General features: G+C 44.1%; 1 protein-coding gene across 2 annotated transcripts in view; it reads left to right on the forward strand.

The window, feature by feature from the left end:
- The window catches only part of LOC140303931 (zinc finger E-box-binding homeobox 2-like), an 81,361-nt gene that overhangs the window by 51,421 nt on the left and 12,267 nt on the right, over nucleotides 1-17,673 (forward strand). For both annotated transcript variants that reach the window (XM_072382956.1, XM_072383030.1), the window contains exons 3-5: nucleotides 8,685-8,936; nucleotides 13,798-13,866; nucleotides 16,215-16,403. In XM_072382956.1, the coding sequence (XP_072239057.1) occupies nucleotides 8,685-8,936; nucleotides 13,798-13,866; nucleotides 16,215-16,403 (510 nt within the window). The remainder of the gene's footprint in view (nucleotides 1-8,684; nucleotides 8,937-13,797; nucleotides 13,867-16,214; nucleotides 16,404-17,673) is intronic.

A 17,673-nucleotide genomic window follows, 5' to 3' on the forward strand; every position in this document is an offset into this window, starting at 1 on the left:
GGAAGGGAGAGTTTTCTCTGAGGAAAGGAGTCTCAACACCTGGACTATTAGTATGTGATAACTTCCGGGTTTGTTTCTTCCCTTCATTTGACCTCCTTTTGCTCTTTGGAGGATGCTGTGAGGTGTCAGATCAGGGTTGGCTCATCCTCTTTTCATTTAGTTTGCAGTGGAAGAGTTCAAGAAAATCAATCTGTTGCTTTTTCTCGAGTTTCTCTGAAGGGGGACGTGCATCTTTTTTTTAAGGATTGCTTTGTAATAGTTTGTTGGGGGTTTTTGTTTGTTTGAGATCCACATAAGGTTTAGTTCAGTAAGTATCTACATTTGATTTGTTAAGTTGTTGTTTTGAGCCTCAGCACCTGATTGTTAAACTGTAAACTCTGGAGAACCAAAGAGTCATTCAGAGGTAACAAACCCTCCCTCCTAGTTGATAATTCAATGACTTAAATCAGATTTAATATCAGCTCATGAGAATATCATTGGCTCTTATAGCCAGTAATTTCCTTCAAGGCAATTTGCGAGGCTCAAGATTTCAGATTTCAGTGAAGATGGCCAATTTTACTCAAGTTCTAATCTGTGATGAAGCTTTTTTTTTGTTTTATATATAAAGTAAATTTGGGTTTTACTTCAGCTGCGTTGTGAATAGTTCCAATCTTCATCTGGGATCAAAGTCAATCCTCCCTTACACCACCTTCCTCCTCGTCCCTACTTTCCTCCCTTGTAAATATTCGCAACGACACAAGCCGGCAGAGAAACACACACTGAGGAACACAGACGTACACTCCCACACACAGCACTGGTGTAGCACTTCCAAGGCAGATAAGAATGATTCATAAACAGATGAACCCGAAGCAGATGTGTTATCACGGTGGCGCTGCGCACAAAGTGCTGCAAGGCCACGCCAGCTCTCCTGGGGCCCACACGTACACACACACAAAAAGTCAGGTTCCATATTAAACAGTCAGACCAGATAACAGTCTCCTTAATGCCCCACCTCGAAATCTATCTACAAGGCCGTGTCAGCGGATTCCCCTACCTGAGTGTGATCTTTTGCACGTGTGCTCCTATTTATAAAAATGTTCTACATGTCGTTTCATCATGCATGTTTGTGCGTCTATTTTTACGAATGCTGCCATGTCCTGCTTGTAGGTGTCTGTGTGTGTGTTGGCTGGGGCGTGGACTCATGGCATTGAGCCACGGTGTCCCTTTGAGACTGGGTGAAAGGAGGAGGAGGAGAAGGAGGAGATGAAGAGAGAGACGGGCCTTGGAGAAAGAGGAACGATTTAGATAACAGTCTCAGCTTGTGGCACGCACACACAGACACACACTCTGCTGCTATCAGACACACATTATTATTGGAGAGCTGACCACAGGAGAACCCTGGCAAGCACCTTGAGATAGACTCTGATATTTCCCTCCTTCCCCAGGGAAGAATTCATGAATTAAAGCTTTCTATTAAAGGCAACCCTTTCCTCCTCCGACATGGACACAAACAAGCCCAAGAACACGTTCATTCTATAGCTGCAAGTTGTGATTAAATCCAATGCCAGTACAAAATAATCAGTAAATGCCAGGAAAAAGTCAAAATGGCCATTTAAAGTAATATAAAGATGCCCATTTTCATCTTTCAGAAGCTCTTAAATCCAACATTTAGAACAGATAAAGCTGCAATCAAGTCGTGTTGATTAACAAATTCGAAAGTCATGAAACGGAGCGGTTCAATTCGCAATGTCTTTCAAATATTGCCTTTTTGTCCCGACACACACAAACAGCACACACATAAACACGTGTCCGTCTCTTTATCGCGAGAGCAGCGTTTCCACACATCTGTTATATTAGCTGTGTTTCTCCACCATTAACCTGCAGGTGCTCTTGTCACAGTAGTCGCTGCCTCTTCTGCCGCTGCTCCTTCTTTACAATTTACGTTCATGCACACACAAAGCCCCGCAAATTTCAGATACTTTAAAGCACTTGCGGCGCTCATTCAGCTCGGAGCAGAAAAAAGGGCCTTTTATAGTGGAGGGGGAAATTAGCAATGGTCTCCCTTTATGTGAGTGAGAAGCCCCACTTTGCCTGCAACGACTCCAAAACTGGAAGCAGTTCATCCAGCAAACGTTTCTTTTTTTTTTTCTTATTTCGTCAGTGTGTGTGTGTGTGTGTGCGTGTGTGTGTGTATTTGGTTAGTTACAGTAATTACGGCCCAATAACTGACAGCCAAAACCAGGCAAGAGAAAGTAGAAGGGGGCTGTTTTTCCTTAGCTGCACGCAGCCTCGCTGCCGAACATCTGCTAAGAGATTTGCATATTAATTAACCCATATTAACTCTAATTATTCTGGGAAATTATCAAATAAATTAAATTTTCTAATTTTAACCGTTTTTTTCCCCCCCTCTTTACGTTGCTTGACGGGTGTCAGAGTAACATAGACAAGCAAGGAGAAGCTCACCTGAGCTGGAATAAAATATATACATTCTGTAACCCTTCCCCCCTTTCTTTCCTTCCTTCCCAACCTTTCCCTTCTCTGTTCTTCTTCTCTGAATTCTCCCTCCCACTCTCCTGGCCTGGGAGTCCTGAGGGCAGCCAGGGGAAGCTTTTGTGTGTCTTTTTTATTCTTCTTCTTTGGCTTGTGTGACGAGGAGGAGGAGGGAGAAGGGTTTACTCCGAACATTTGTTGGAGGCAGGAACATGTGTGAACTGGGGGAGGATGAGGTGGAGGAGGAGGAGGAGGAGGGGGAAGGGGCACAGATGGTGAATCCATGCAGGACCCAGCAAAGGTGGGACCTCTGAGCTGTCGAGCAAACCTTGAAGCTTTCTCTGCCTCCCTCTCCCTCCCCAGCCTGTTGCTTGGGCCTCCTCTGCAAATAAATGGGACTTTAATTGAATTAGAGTCAGTGCTGCTGCGAGGGTCTCCTCGTGGACAAAGCCCAGCAGCGAGTTTGACGGATGCGTGGCGACGAGCTGGAAGTCTCCCCATCGTCTTAAATGATCGCCAATGTTCCTCGGACTGATGTTCTTTTTATTTGGGAAAAAAAAAAAGTGCTCAGCCTTGAACCTGTAATGATATTAAGCCCCCAAATTAGATTCAGAGGACGCAACAGATATGATTTTCTTTACTCTTTGAAATTGTTCACATTTTGTGAACAACCTTTCTTCTTGTTTCTACATAACATCATAAGAAAGTAATTATTAAAAAAACCTTATATTTTTCACCCGGGCAAATCCAATGAGCGAGTCGGCGATGATCTTAAGAGATTTGAAAGGGGCCTTAAGTGTCATAAAGTCAATAGAAGCTATGTTTTCATAGTGAAACTGAGCTGAGTTCTGTGTCCAGTCTCCTGTGAGGAAAAAAAGCGGGACCTTTTTGCATTCAGTCTGAGAGGTTTTTACATCCATATGTAAGAGTAATTCCTGCTAAACTCCCTTATCTTACGGAGTGTATCGACCTCGAAACACGCCTCACACTACGCACGTATAGGTTTGTAGTTCCTTGACTTCTCTCCACGGCTATGCTCTGACAGTGACTGATTTCACTGTTAAACTTTCTGTCAGTGGCTCTCGATGTAAAAACATGTTAACAAAGGTTAAACGTGTCTCTTAAACACCTACATTGTAAAAAAAAAAAAAAAAAAAAAAAAACAAGGGAAAAAAAGTGTTGCCCTCGACAACTTATATCTGTCAAACAAACACTTACTCACTTCACTTTTCAGTGACACCCCTCCCCCGTCCATAGACACACACACCCATACTGGCCAGACAGACACACACACACACACCCAGGTTGCGTTTACACTTCACTGAGTTTTCACCATTCATCGTCTCTCCCAAGTCGCCTCCTCCCCTCTCCTCCCCTGGCCCTCACCCCTCACTCTCTCTGTCTCTTTTCAGAGCTTTTGTTTGCCCTCTGCCACCGTCCTTTCACCGACTTGGCCCTGATTTGCCCCTTGTGCTCGATCACGCCATTATACTGAGACAAGATAGCGCAAAATATCCAAACATGTCTGCTATTCTTTTGTCTGGCATGACTTGGGGTTTGAGCTAACTCCTGGGTGTTGTAGCTTTTGCAAGAAAATAAGATGATAGATTTAAGAAGAAGCGTTATTTTGATACCAAAGTTCTCTATTCTGCAACAGTTTACCAGTTTGGTTTAGAGAACCCTTTAGGAACAGGTGGCTGTCATTATTTTCCATTAAAAATCTGCCAGTATCCTTAAGATTATCTACTGGCTTGGATAGAGCACTCAGTTTAAGCTGCTGCTAATGATGAGTGATAAAAAATTAAAACTGCTTAAAACTCTGTAGAAATGAGGTATCTGTACATAAAAAAAGCTGTCTCGCCATCAGTGTGAGGTTTCTATCAGACTTACCCGAGGAAGTGCTTAAACTGTTGCAGACAGGAACAATGGCAGACAAAAGGTCATCATGAGAATCCGCTACCTCTGGCCATAGCCACAAGGCAGCGACCTCGCTTCCACCTTAATGCCCTCCCACACACACACAAACACACTGGCCCCGGCTAACAGAGCGCTCCTGCATCCCCATCTCCCTCGCAGCCATCCAGGTGATCCGCTTGGCTCACATTCATGAGACAGGGAGCGAGCGCGAGCAGTTATCGTCCAATAGGGAGAATGTCCTGGCTCATTATCGGCGTAGGAGGCCGAGCGTGTCACCTGGAGCTAAGCCTCGACACTTGACTAAAAAGTCAGCCGGGGTTAGCGTGAGAGCGCCAACGTGGGTGTTAGTCATTCTCCCCGCAGCGATCACCTCCACCGTTGGCCCGCCGAGCAGTTACAGCTCTTTTTCTTTCTGGCTCTGAGAGTGGAGCAGGAAGGGCTGTTATTGGAGCCTCCTGTGGGTGCTGGACGACTGCTTGGGGATTGTTAAATAAATGTGATTATACCTGTTAGCATTGTGGAATTATTTTCCCTGGCAGCCTGCAGGTGTTACACCTCTGAACTTGAGTTTAACAGTATAGAGGGTGGGATTTTTTTTTTTTTTTGTGTGAAACACGCAGCGAATTTCCTTGTCTCTCAAATTTCCAGTCGCATTGATTTAATACGAACGTAAATAAATCGTCCGCTGACATTTATTGCCGTTTTCTTGCAAATCTTTGCTTTGGAATTGATGCGGGTTTTCTTGACAGTGAACTTTCACCGTATATTTCACATTTCATGTGGACATACCATACATACACACAGGGTTAGCATTAAAAGGCAAAGGGTGCTGTCTGTGTATTCCTCTGACTGACTTTGATTGTCTTTGAATGCAGCATGTAGTCCAACAACTGTGGTCAAAGGCGCACCCGAGATGAGTAATCTGTTGGCTTTGCAGGAGTTGATTATAACTCCAGCATTAAAAGCATTTTTGATTGCTATTCCCTATTTGTTCGCTGTCAAACCTGACACTTTGTAAAAACCGGCATTTGAGTTTCGGGGTTTGTTTCCCAGCACTAGATTAATGACACTTGCTTTTCTGTATCTTTAAAACACAACTGTCACATCTGAAGTATTGCCTGCACCATTGTTTTTCTTCTTCTTTATCTTTATAAAAAAAAAAGCAAAAAAAAACAAGAGACTTTAATAAGTCCCCCCCTCCCCTCCCCCCAGACTCTCTGATTCTCTCAGTCTGTCACTGCTGATGCTTCCAGCCATCCTAATCAATATACAATATTAGTCTTTGCTCTGTTCTTTTTATGTGTGTGAGTGACAGAATAATGCCAGGCATGTGAAAGGGTTATGTCAGATAGTTTAAAACCCGATATTAAACAAGAATTGCGCTGTTACATGTGTCATTTTAATTATCTGAAAAAACCAAGTCAGAGAGAAGAAAGCAATCTCAAACAGGTAGCAACAGTTTACAAAACGTCATCCATAATTGCTTTTGTCAAGGATGACACTTAAGGTAAGAAAAGGATAGAAGAGGCATTTGAGGAGTAAACATTATCTCCTCTTTGTCTTTTTTTTTTTCTCTCCTCAGCAGCACAAAAGGCTGATTAAGATTGAGGTTCGGAGGGGGATGAAATAGCTGCCTGCGAAATATTAGTAGGTTAGAATTACTTTGTTGCATGACACAATACCAATAGATGCTTCATGCACGCAGAAGGAGAGGCTCTTGTCAGCATTGGCACCTAAACAATGGCAGCTTTCTCGCCGTTAATACTACGCGTTTGACTTGACGAGCACCCCACTGTCATTTTGCCTTCTTGGAGGTATACGTTGACAGCTGACGTTCGGAGAAGATTGCATCTGCTGTGGCGTTCGCAGACAGTTCAACGCCCCCATGCTTAAGTTTTCTGCGGAAACTGGAGGCAAAGGCTCCACGAGAGATTAGGAAAAACAGCGGGGGACCTGAAATGCTGGAAAAACGGTGACAATAAGTTACACGAAAGCTCCGATTTTCTTCAGCAGGATCTACTTTGAAGTCGTAGATTCTCAGTCGTGTCCAGAACAGTTAGTTGTGTAAAAAGATCTGCGATGCTGCGCTCCCTCATTCCCTATGTGGGAAGTCAGAACGGTGTGCTTTGCCGCCGTGGATGTGTTGCTCAACAAAGAGAAGCTCCCTCGCTCCTTTTATTGGGGAAGAATAGGCCCTTTAAAACCTGTCCAGCCTTAGATAATTTCATTCAGCCGGCCCCTGCTCCACCGTCATTGAATCTGCATCCAGGGATCAGGTTCACAGGGATGGGTTGATAGCTTCCCAAGCCTCTTGGCCTTTTGTTCTACGAGCGCTGAGCTGCTGCCCCCCACCACCACCCCCCTTTTCCCCTAGAAGCTGGGGGACACAGAGCTGATGGGACATTGGTGAGAAAAGTTCAAAATCTTTGGAGTGATGGGACAGAGAGGTATTTTTTTTTTCCAATTTGTTTTGAGGAACCTTTGCGTCATTCCGTTGAATAGATATTCAGCTGAGTTCAGTTAAGCAAGTAGAGTTTTGTATATATACAAAACTTTTCCAATAAAGAGCCAATATCACTTGTACCAAGGTAGACATGGACCACCCAGGAATTCCTAACGTCTCTTTCTACTCCTGGTCATAGCCTTGGTTGCCTTTTTTGTCATCCATAAGTAGAATTACTGAGTCTGGACTTGCCTAAACCCTTGTGATCACACCTCTTGAAAAGGTTTTGTTTCCTCCGCCGATTGGTATTCGAAGCAGGTCACCACACTCCCACCCTCCTCCTCCTCCTTCCCCTCCTCTCCTGCCTGCCTGCCACCCTCGTCCCCCCTCCTCTCCTCCCACTTTTGAAAGCCCTGTTTTCATTTTAATTTGCACCTGTTGTGCAGTTGTTCGCTGAAGGCAAGTGCAGACCAGTCAATCGCACAGAGACGTGTCAGGAGGAGATGTGGGGAGGCTTATCTTTTGATATGTATAATGTTTTCAGAAATGTCATGCATGGACTTCATCTGGTTGGCACTCTTGATTCTGGGAGGGTTCAAGAGGCACAGACACTTTCAGGCCTCAGTAGCTGTTACTTTGGCATAAAAGCCGCTTTAATTAAGCCTGTTGGTTCCTCACGGGGTCACGCAGCTTTCTGCATGTTTCCCACTATTTATATACAAATGTTAAACTCCAAATAGCTGAGATATGAATCTACTGATTTTCAGCAAGGACTTCAGCTCTTTCTTTACTTCCCAGAAACACAATTTCAGCTAAAGCACATTAAATAATACTAAGAAGAAAAAAGAGCCTCCACCTCTTCACTGTGGTGGCTCAAACTCTGGGGCCCTCCCATGATTGGCTCTCGCCACAGAACATTCTTGAATAAGCTGCCAATGAGGTGTGTCCCCATGTGATGCCATGCTTCTGGCTCGCCTAGCACTCCATCTGCACCGCTCCAATAAGTCTTCTGACGTCCGCTTCTGCAATGATTTACGCTGTGGCGCGTACTCACCGAGAACCAGCCGATGGCGGTGACTAATTTGCACGAGAGCCACCTTTGATTGAGTTCACAGCCTCTTATTTACAGGCCGTCTATTTTAAGAAAAGCAGGCATATGTCTGGGACCTGGGTGTTGTGGGAGAGGGCGAGCCCTGCTGATGCTGCTCTGGAGCTTTGAATATGTGTGTGTGTGTGTGTGTGTGTTGTGAGTATCTCCCTGAATTTGTGCACCCAGTGGGCCTAAAGGGTCTGTCATGTCTGTGTATTGTGATGAGTTTAGGAACATTTATATTGGCGTTCGCGCTTCACTGGCAATGCAAATGTAAAGACATCCGAGGGGTACACGCTGCTAAAAATCTAAATGAGTATAGGTTAAGCCTTTTGTATGCATAGCAACAACATTTATGATATTGTACGTGTTATGTGGAGCATCTCAAACCTGACCGGTATGCTTCGGAGCAGAACGATCCTGAAAGGTGCAGCCTGTTGGCATCTGAGGCATGTAAGCAGGACTGAAAATTAGTAGCTATTTTGGCTTGCATCTCCTCGACAGCTGTCTGCCCACCGCTGTGGTTCAGTCACAAATTCCAGTCGCAGATGCTGTAATTGGGGTGTAACCTACAAAAAAAAAAAAAGAAAAAGAAAAGAAAAAAACGGGGAGCCTACGCCTTGTTGCGAGCAGTGATGTGGAGTTATCTTTTTAATCTGGTTATACACCACAGTTTCCAAAATCGGTCAAAATCCAAATTTAATGAGTTAAGTTCCAAAGCACTGACCGGCCTTGTTCTTCCTTTGTCTCTCTTTTCTGCTGTAGCTCTCAACTACGAGAATGTGGTGGAGACGGGCTCAGAGACGGAGGAGGAGGACAAGCTTCCCGTGTCTGAGGAGGACCCCCTGATCAACGGCACGGGTAGCCCGGCCAGCCTCACCAACCCGGAGGCCTCGCCGCGGGCTGAGAGCCACGGCCTGCTGACCAAGGAGGAGGAGGACGACGAGATGCGGGACAGCGGCGTGGAGCACATCTGGCCTGACAATGACATGCTGAGTGCCTCAGTGGATGGTACTGGTGAGTGACTCATATCATACTCTTCTAGAAGTTGAAGTGGCAAATTCAGTCTTAAATGTACCTTGTCCTTTGGTCAGTGTAGGTTTTGTTTTTAAAATAACCAAATTTGTCGAAGTCTAAAATCTGGCTCAAGAAATGTATAAAAGCAGTTCTAGCTCTATTTTTTTTTTTTCCTTCCTCACCAGATGTGTGGGGTTCAGGTGAGCTGCATGTCGCAAAAACCAGTAATCTCGCTCTCCGATACTTTGTGTGCACATCCTGCCACTCGTGGCGCCATCTTATACCCTAAACCCCACCCATCTGGTGCTGGTGTAGACTCAAACAAATGCCACAAAGCATTTTGCAAACAATGCTTGAGCCAGGTCTGACGGAAGAAGCCCCGATGATGCTCCCTCAGCAGAAAGACGTGATAAACAGTTTTCTGTGCGAGCGAGGGAGACCATTTGGTTCATGCTTAGAGAAAAGTGGGGCTCGGAGCCAAGCAGCAAAAGAAATATTTACTGTAATGTCGAAGCAGGAAAGAAAACAAGGCTTTGAGCTGCAGAGAATGACAAGCAGGAGAGGGGTGAACGCTCTACAGGATGTGAGAGGTCGCATGCTTGGTCCCAGGCAGGTGATACCTTCCAAAAACTTGACTGATTGTCTTTTGTGGAGCAACCCCCCACTGCAGGGGCACCAGTCACGGATGCTTGAAAGATAAATACTTTTAATTAGGGGGCAGGGTATAATCATTAAAGGAAGCCAGACTGCTGCAAAGAAGTCATTAACAATCTTAAATGAAATTTTTATTTTTATGATAGCCATTTACATGTATAATAAGAGTCAATGATTCTTGGAAGCATGTGACAGGAACAGAGTATGGTGAGAAGTCATGTAAGACAGCCCATTTAAATGAGCTGGGCTTTGCTATTCATTTCTGCTAATGAACTGGCTGCGCATGCTGCTGAAAAAAACGGAGGGTGGGAGGGGGGACATTCAGCAATCTTAAATTTTAATATGGGGGAAAATTGCACATTTATTAGGGATGAAAAAAAAAAAGTGGGTATCAACATTCACTTCTCCTAAATAACACTTCATATTGGCTCCTTAAGGGGTGGAAGAAAGAGGAGACAGTTTGGTAAATAAATCAAGATAAAGGATAAACAAGCTGTCATTGCATACGGTAATTGTTTATTTGATAAAGACCTGCGGTGCCATAATGTCTGTAATTCAACTATGTTGCAATTTCCAGATAATATGCTTCTTGTGTGATAAAGTGTCTGACATATTTCGGAGAGCAAGTCAAGTTCATTAGAGCGTTTGGGAGGCTCTTTCCCAATCTTGCGGGTGCTGTGTTTCTCAGCCTGCTTTCTTTTTTCTTTTTTTTTTCTTTTTTCCCTCCGCGGTGCCTTAGTGTCTACAGTGATACCTCAGCACATAACTTGGGCCTGAGATAAGTTAACACCCTCCCTCCTTCCTACATGATTTGGTCGTCACTCCCCTATCAAGAGTTGCTACACAGGTCTTGGAAGACAAAGTGAATGTAGCAGATTTTAGGTGTTTAGAAGTTTGTGCAGCCACCAAAACACTCCGGACGAATGTCTCCATGTGCAGTAGAAGTGTGATGTACATGCAGAAGGCTCCTTGGGACATATTTACTGCATGTACTTTTAAAAAGTAAGAAGGAAAGCAGAGGGAAGTTTATCGCAAAGCCCTTTTTGATTCCAGGGCACAATCGGAGTCTTGTGTCTGGTGTTGTCCTTGACATTCCCTAATCCCGCAGCGAGGCTGGACGCGATGTGCTAGAAAGCATGACATCATTATCACTGACAGACATTTTCAAATAAATCACCTGCCTTTTTTTTTTTTCCTTTAACTCCTCTCTAGGGCGTGGGGAGGATTTCTGACTTCACAGCCTGCACAGTTTACCTCATGTTCGCTGGACTGCAGCAGCATGTTTGCTCCCTCAAACATAGCAATCTTTTGCCAAATTTGGCCTCTGTTTCTGATCGAACAGAGGCTCTTGTTTTCTTTGCACATCCAGCAAGTTTTTCAGTTGCCATATTAACGCCTACTGCATCCAGGAATTGGCAATAATTTCCAATAAGTGCTTATCTATCCTGCCAGGAGTTAGATTGAGAGGAAAACACCGTATTCTTTGGCTGTAGAAACACCGAATATCTTCTGCTGACAACTTCAATCTAAAAATATCCAAACTGGCATCTTAAATACAGTCTTGTTTCATTTCTCTTATTCTGAAACTGTTGCTCAAACATGACAGATTCAGGATAAATGAGGCGAAATGCACAAAGGCGGAACTTTAAAGCGACTGCGGCGACTGGCCATAAAAATAGGAATGTTTTCAAAATAAACAGCATCAGAGCCGCTATGAAAATAGGTGGAATTACAGTCAGGCTGAGGTAGTCTGGACTCCTCCTGAGCCCAGAGTCGGCTCTCAGACCTCAACATCACTCTTCAAGGAGGTGTGTACCTTACCGCCTCAGGTCATCTGGGATTTACTGCTGACAAAACACAGTTTTCCACCATTTAGTGAACACTTACCTCCAAAATGCTTCACATGATTGAGAAGAGACTCACACTTGTGGCATGAATAGATCTATTGTGAAAATGTTTGATTAAACAATGCAGTTTCCTGCAAAATCTGTGCGAACAAAGCTCTGTGGCATCAACTGTAGTGCCTTTTCTTACTAAAGAGCAACCAAGCACCCAACTCACCACAATGACACTTTGTCCTATTTGAATGTAGCCCAGGACTGGCATGTATGTGTGTGCCAGAGGCCTCAGCAGAGAGGTGTACGTGGTGTTAGCCTACCTCCTACTGGAAGCAGCCATCCCTCCCTTCAGACCACAGATAACAAAAGTTTTCCAAGGTAAATAGGGGAGAGTGAAGGGCCAGTAAATCCCACTGGTCATCCCCCTTGCGTCAGACCAAAAACACGCAGTCAAATTTGATTACTCAACGCAAACACGGGTGCCTACGAGGACCCAGAAATGCGAGGGAGTTTTGACCCTGTCGAGATTTTCGTGCATTCTGATATTTGATACTTGTGGGTATATTTTAATCTGTGGCAGAGGTCTTTTTTATCTGTTTTGTTTTGTCATAGTTTAATTTATGTTGTTTGAAACCCATTTAGTTTCCCATAGTGCGACTGTGGTTTTTAGGCCGTTTGGCAGACGTGCAATCAAATGTACAGGAAAAAAAAGAGAGAGAAAGGAAAAAAGTCCTGGCAAGGAGGAAGTTAAACTACCCCTCCAGAGGAGTCTGTCATTATTCTCTGAAGCCATTGACAGGGGTATTTATCATTTCACCGCAGAAGCCAAATCTTTAATTTCAAGCAAACCCTGAATTGCAAACCTCAGAAAGCATTCCACAACTATTGAGCCCATTGTTTTTCAACTGAAAATAAAAATTCTTGTCGCTTCTGGCCTTTGTGCGGAGTAATGTAAGCAGGATAACTTTATTATCAACAATACGCCCCCAACCTTTCCTGGATTATCTCAGCCAGGTTTCTCTAATGTGGGCGCTGGTCCTGGTCTGAAAGCCAAGGGGACAGTCAGATACATCAGATCCTGCTGTCAGCTGGTAGAGGGGGAAAAAAAAACAAAGCATTTCACAATGCAACACTTGTAGCGTCCTTGCAGGAGCAGCAGAGCAAGAGCAGATGTGTGCGAGGAGCACAATGCAGTTTTTTTGTTCCTTTTTCTTTAATACAAAAGCCACATGTTCTCAGAAGCACCTTGATTTAATTTTTACAGATGAGGCTGAGAGGAGAGACCAGGGGCTTCATAAGCTGATTGTCCAGTCCGTGTCCTACTGTTGACCGTGAGGTGGGAGTGGGTGGGTGAGTGGGGGGAGATTTGTTGTGAGAGGGTTTGTTTATGAGCCTGTCAATCCACTGTTTATTTACAGCTGCCTCACCTGTGCCAGGACAATATCTGCCTGTCTGCACAGGCTGGGTGCCATTACCCTGATTAGGCAGTGCAAACTCACTCTCTGTAGTGCTGAAGGGGGAAGTTATTTGAACATTTCTCAGGGTTTTCCTCAGGAAGCTGAATTGTTGAGGGTCAGCCTTGGATGGATGAAGCAAATAAAATGCTGATATCAGATTCCAAAAACGTGTCAAGAGGATTAAACCTGGTTGTAACCTTCAGATACATGCAGCCATTAGAGAGAGCGGAAAGAGGGTTTTTTTTTCTCTTCCTCCTTCCAGTTCATTTGTCCGTTTTGTTGCTTTTCATTCCTCCCCAAAAAACATGAATTCCTAGGCTCCGCCCACTTGAGGTCTACCCCAACCAATGAGGTTATTTCTGCCCCAGAGAAATGTTTGTGCAGCTACAACTCGTCATTTGTGGTCAAGGCTTGTATTCTTTTTAGTTACGAGAGCAAGGCACCGTCTTTCTGCCAGGCCTTGTGGCGAGTCACAAAAATGTGCGCGCTCACAATAGTCAGAGCAGCTTTGGATGAAAGCATCCACCAAATGACATATGATAAAACAAGCGTGATCCTGCATGCAGAGGATTGCGGCGGCGTCACAGCCGGAGAGTAATAAGCTCAGCTTGCGTGTTGGCTGGAGCTCCATGATTGCTCAGGTGGATGTGTTCCGTGTTGTATTTAATCGCTGTGTTTGGCAATTGAAGCTTTCTTTGCCTCCCCCGCCGCTTGTTGTCATGTTAAAGGTAAATAAGTCACTGTCTGGCCCGGATGATAGCATTCATTAAGCATGCTGAACAAAGCTGCGGTGCGCTGCGATGCACAGCGGTGCCTTTATTGCTTTCTCCATACCTTTTTCTTCTCCATAAAGGCCTCATTGTCATTGTTACTCACCCTCCCTCCTTCCTCTTCTTCTCTGTTTCTGTGCAGATGAAATAAAAGATGATTTTGATGCCCTGGGGCCTGATGCCACTTTGCAGGCAGTTGGAAATGGTACAGGTGAGTTGAGATGTTTCTTTTCTGGCCTCCAACCCTTTGATATGAATTAGAACCTGTCAACAAATTTATCTTTGGCTGAGTTTTACTGTTGAAATTGCTTTATTAAATCATTATTTTAACATAGCAACTTAATTACCTTGACTAGAAAAAAAAAAATCCGGTTTCTGGGTTCAGATTGGACAAGATCTGACCGAACCTTGAAGTCAAACTTGGCAGCTTGAATAAAAATAATGTTTTGTCATAATTCCAGATTTCAGTTGTAGTTAGTCATTTCTGAGGCAGAGCTGAAGCACAGCAGAGAGGGACAAGGAGGGACCCATGTCCACTCTCTTCTCTAAGTTACCATGATGTGAGGCAACAATTAAGCCTTTTAGCAACTTGTCTCCCATAGGTGGATCCAGACATTAGGTTGGCAACCACAAAAAAACAAAAACAAAACAAACTTCACTGAAAATTGTGAGCTGTAATTCACAGGAAATCTTCTCCTGGTGACTCAGTCTCCACTGGGGCAAATCTAGGTGTGTTTACAGGCAGTTAGAATGATTCTAATTTCCGTGGCCTTTGATTTCACATGCTACTTTCAGCCCTCTTGGTTAGCTAAGTGTTTCTTCTAGTGGAGCCGAATCCTATCTGCCATTTTTCATAAGAAGTGTGTGGCTGATTTGTGGTCGCACGCCCCTCCCTTCCATGATATCATCCTGGCCACCTCGACTATTGGCCTCGGACGCTGCTCTGGTAAACCAAACTCACCCCACAGAACGCCACGCAGCCCTGCCTCAAAAGCCTCCCTTCAGCTTTGATTACTCTCTGCTCGTCGTGGCGTTTTCTCTCTTGCTCTGCTGAAAATTCGAGCAGGCTGAATGTTTTCCATTTTGACTGCTTAAAGGACTTTTGGAAACAATACAGTGGAAGCTCCCCGCCACTAGATCACATGTGATTTTGTTTAAAGACATGAGCAGTTTGATCACGTCCCCGCTGCCAAAGCACACTTTGATCCAGGTGATTTCCTCCTTCTCTGGAATAAAAGTTCTCCTTAAAGAAGCACTTTTAGACTTTCCATCCAAATGTCATATATAGAATAAGCTTAGTGCTTTCAGCCTAAAATAAATAACATTTCATCACCCTTAAGGTTTTCAGATGTAAGCCCAGAAACTGATTACAGTGAGCCGCACGCTGGTCAATCATCAGTCAATCAGCACAACATTCAGACCCTCTCAATTAGCTTAGCAGTCTTCAAAGAACCACCTAATGAGAATGCTGTAAATTCTCCCATCACCATTATCAAAAGTGATCCATTGGCAGCGATGACATTTCAGTGCCATTTTTGACATCCAAATATCTACTACCTTGACCTTTCACAAATTGGCTCACGGCCGAACAAATCGCTCTTTTAACCTCACCTTGGCTGGCGCTCTAAGAGCCTCATTAACAGGGGAGGAAGCCTGATGAGACGTCGCTTGGTTTTTGGTTTGCCAAACAGCCTCCAGAATCTCTTCAGGTTTGAAACAGTGCTCGTAGGATGTTTGTGTGTGGTTTTGAAAGTCGGCCATCCCCTTGACTAATGAAGGCTGCTGATTTCTTTTAGCTCCGCTTTTGTTTTTTTGGAGGCAGCTATCTCCACGCTGCAGCTTAAGAGTTTCCCTGAAGAGAAGGGACGGGGAAATAATTTGAGAAAACGCATTGTGTGTCCTCAGCACTTTGGCTGGCTTAAGACGCGTTCTGCTCAGCCACGGCAGAGCACGTCTCTGCCTCTGTCTTTTCTTCTCCTTTCTGCTTGGGCTTGTGGTTTGGCCCCAGTAATCTGTTCACCACAGAATCAACAAAAGCCACAGCCTCTTGATTGACCTTATATGTGAAAGTCGATACAAAGAAACATCTCTGCTGATGATTAAACCAGAACTGTGTGTACATGTATGTAAATGTAAAGCAGGGTGTTACTCCTTCTTTTTTTTTTATTTATTATTTTATTTTAGACTCCTAAACTTCAAACCAGATTTTCTATCATGAGTAAATTAGATCAGGGAAGTTTTATCCTCCACATTGCTCCTCAGCAGCTCATAGTAGCACATTTATCTCTGACTTTTGGCCGGATTAAGTTACAATTCTTGTTTTAGCAGACATGGCGTGACAAGCAAGCCTAGTAATTCAGATATATGCTCCCCGAAGCACTGCTGTAATGTTTCAGGGTGGCTATCCTCATCGCATTTCCACCAAGATGTTCCCAATATCCTCCTGTAAGACATTTCTCTGGGGAAAGAAGTGAATTAAATCCCCCCCCCCCTCACTCCACCTCCTTTCTCTTCTCGGCCTCCTCCTTCACCATCTCTCTTCTTCTTCTCTCTCTTCAGTCAAGAGCGTGGATTGCACTTCAGAGTTGGAGGACTTTTTTGCCAAGCGGAAGCTGGACGACAGCGACAGCCACGTGGTGAGCATTGCCGAGTACCTACAGCGCGGCGACACCGCCATCATCTACCCAGAAGCTCCGGAGGAGCTGAGCCGCCTGGGTACGCCGGAGGCCACAGGACCAGAGGAGAACGGTATGAAGCCTGTCGGGGCCTGTGGGAGGGGATGAAAGTCAGAGTCAGGGAGGGGACAAGTCACTAAAGATAGATGTTGACTAAAAAAACTCAGATTAAACTTGGCAAACTGAAAGCTGTTTTCCGCATCATCTTCTGAGATGAAGCTCTAAATATCTGTGAGATGTAGAACCAGAACATTCTGTGACACATTTATCAGATTGGGGCTGGATGTTCTCTGTCAGAGACGACAAGAAAAAAAAAAAAAAAGGAAGAACACATCCTTGAGTTTAAAAAAGTTTAGCCTCGACAAAATGCTGGATGGGTCATTGTTTCTGTTTTCCTGTTTGTTTGCTAGAAGATGGAACATTGAAAAAGCAAAAAAAAAAAAAAGGAGAAAAATTAGATGCGAGTGGCATCTTTCCAAATCTCAACTAATACGGCACAGGGCGGATACCTATGAGAGCTGGTTTACACCCCTCTGTTGAGTCAGCTCAACCACAACACTGCAAAAACTCAGCTTGCAAAAACAGGGGGGGGGTTAGATATGTATTACTCTGAATATCTGCCAGTAGAGCAAGAAAATGTGAATTATTGTAAAGATTTAATTTAAAAACCATTATTATTTCAAGCTTTTTAGCTGTTAGTGTTTAATGTGGTGAATGAAAACCTCTTCTACTCTGGTCATTCTAGTTCCAGCATTAACTTGCTTCGGACCAGTAATAACATCTCTCTAAAAAGTCAGAGCATCATATTATGATCATCGGGGACCAGAGCGCTTGATGCAAAGTGAAAAACATTTGTTGATTGAAGGTACTTTATGGATTAGCATTAGTGTTGTTTAGCATCATCCTTCCTCGGCATGAGGGCCAGCGTCAAGCGGTTTCTCTACCAACTTTTATCCAAGTTTCATGGAATTCAACTCATTTCTTAACAAGCGATGCACGTGTTTACTTGAGTCTATTTTTTTTTTTTCAATGTTCCGAAAACAAATAATCCCGATAGTCGCACCAAAATCTCAAAATGTACACATTTGTTTGCACTAAGAAAGCTGAACTGCTACAGAAATATGGTTAAAAACTGACTCAAATGTCGGTCGCGCAGTAAAAACTCTCCTGAGTGGCCGTGACTTTTGACAGGCCGTAACAGCAAAAACCAATAGCTGACATTTGAAAATCTTCAAATCGAGGCCCTGATACCTGAGAAAGTACATGTGGCCTCGTGTTGTGACATAAATCATACAGCAACAGCTTGCTCAGCTAACAAAGCAAATGTTGGGGCGAAAAAAAAA

Source organism: Leuresthes tenuis, unplaced genomic scaffold (genome assembly GCF_036924035.1).
Source record: "Leuresthes tenuis unplaced genomic scaffold, fLeuTen1.0.hap1 SCAF_1, whole genome shotgun sequence".
In the NCBI taxonomy this organism is placed as follows: domain Eukaryota; kingdom Metazoa; phylum Chordata; class Actinopteri; order Atheriniformes; family Atherinopsidae; genus Leuresthes; species Leuresthes tenuis.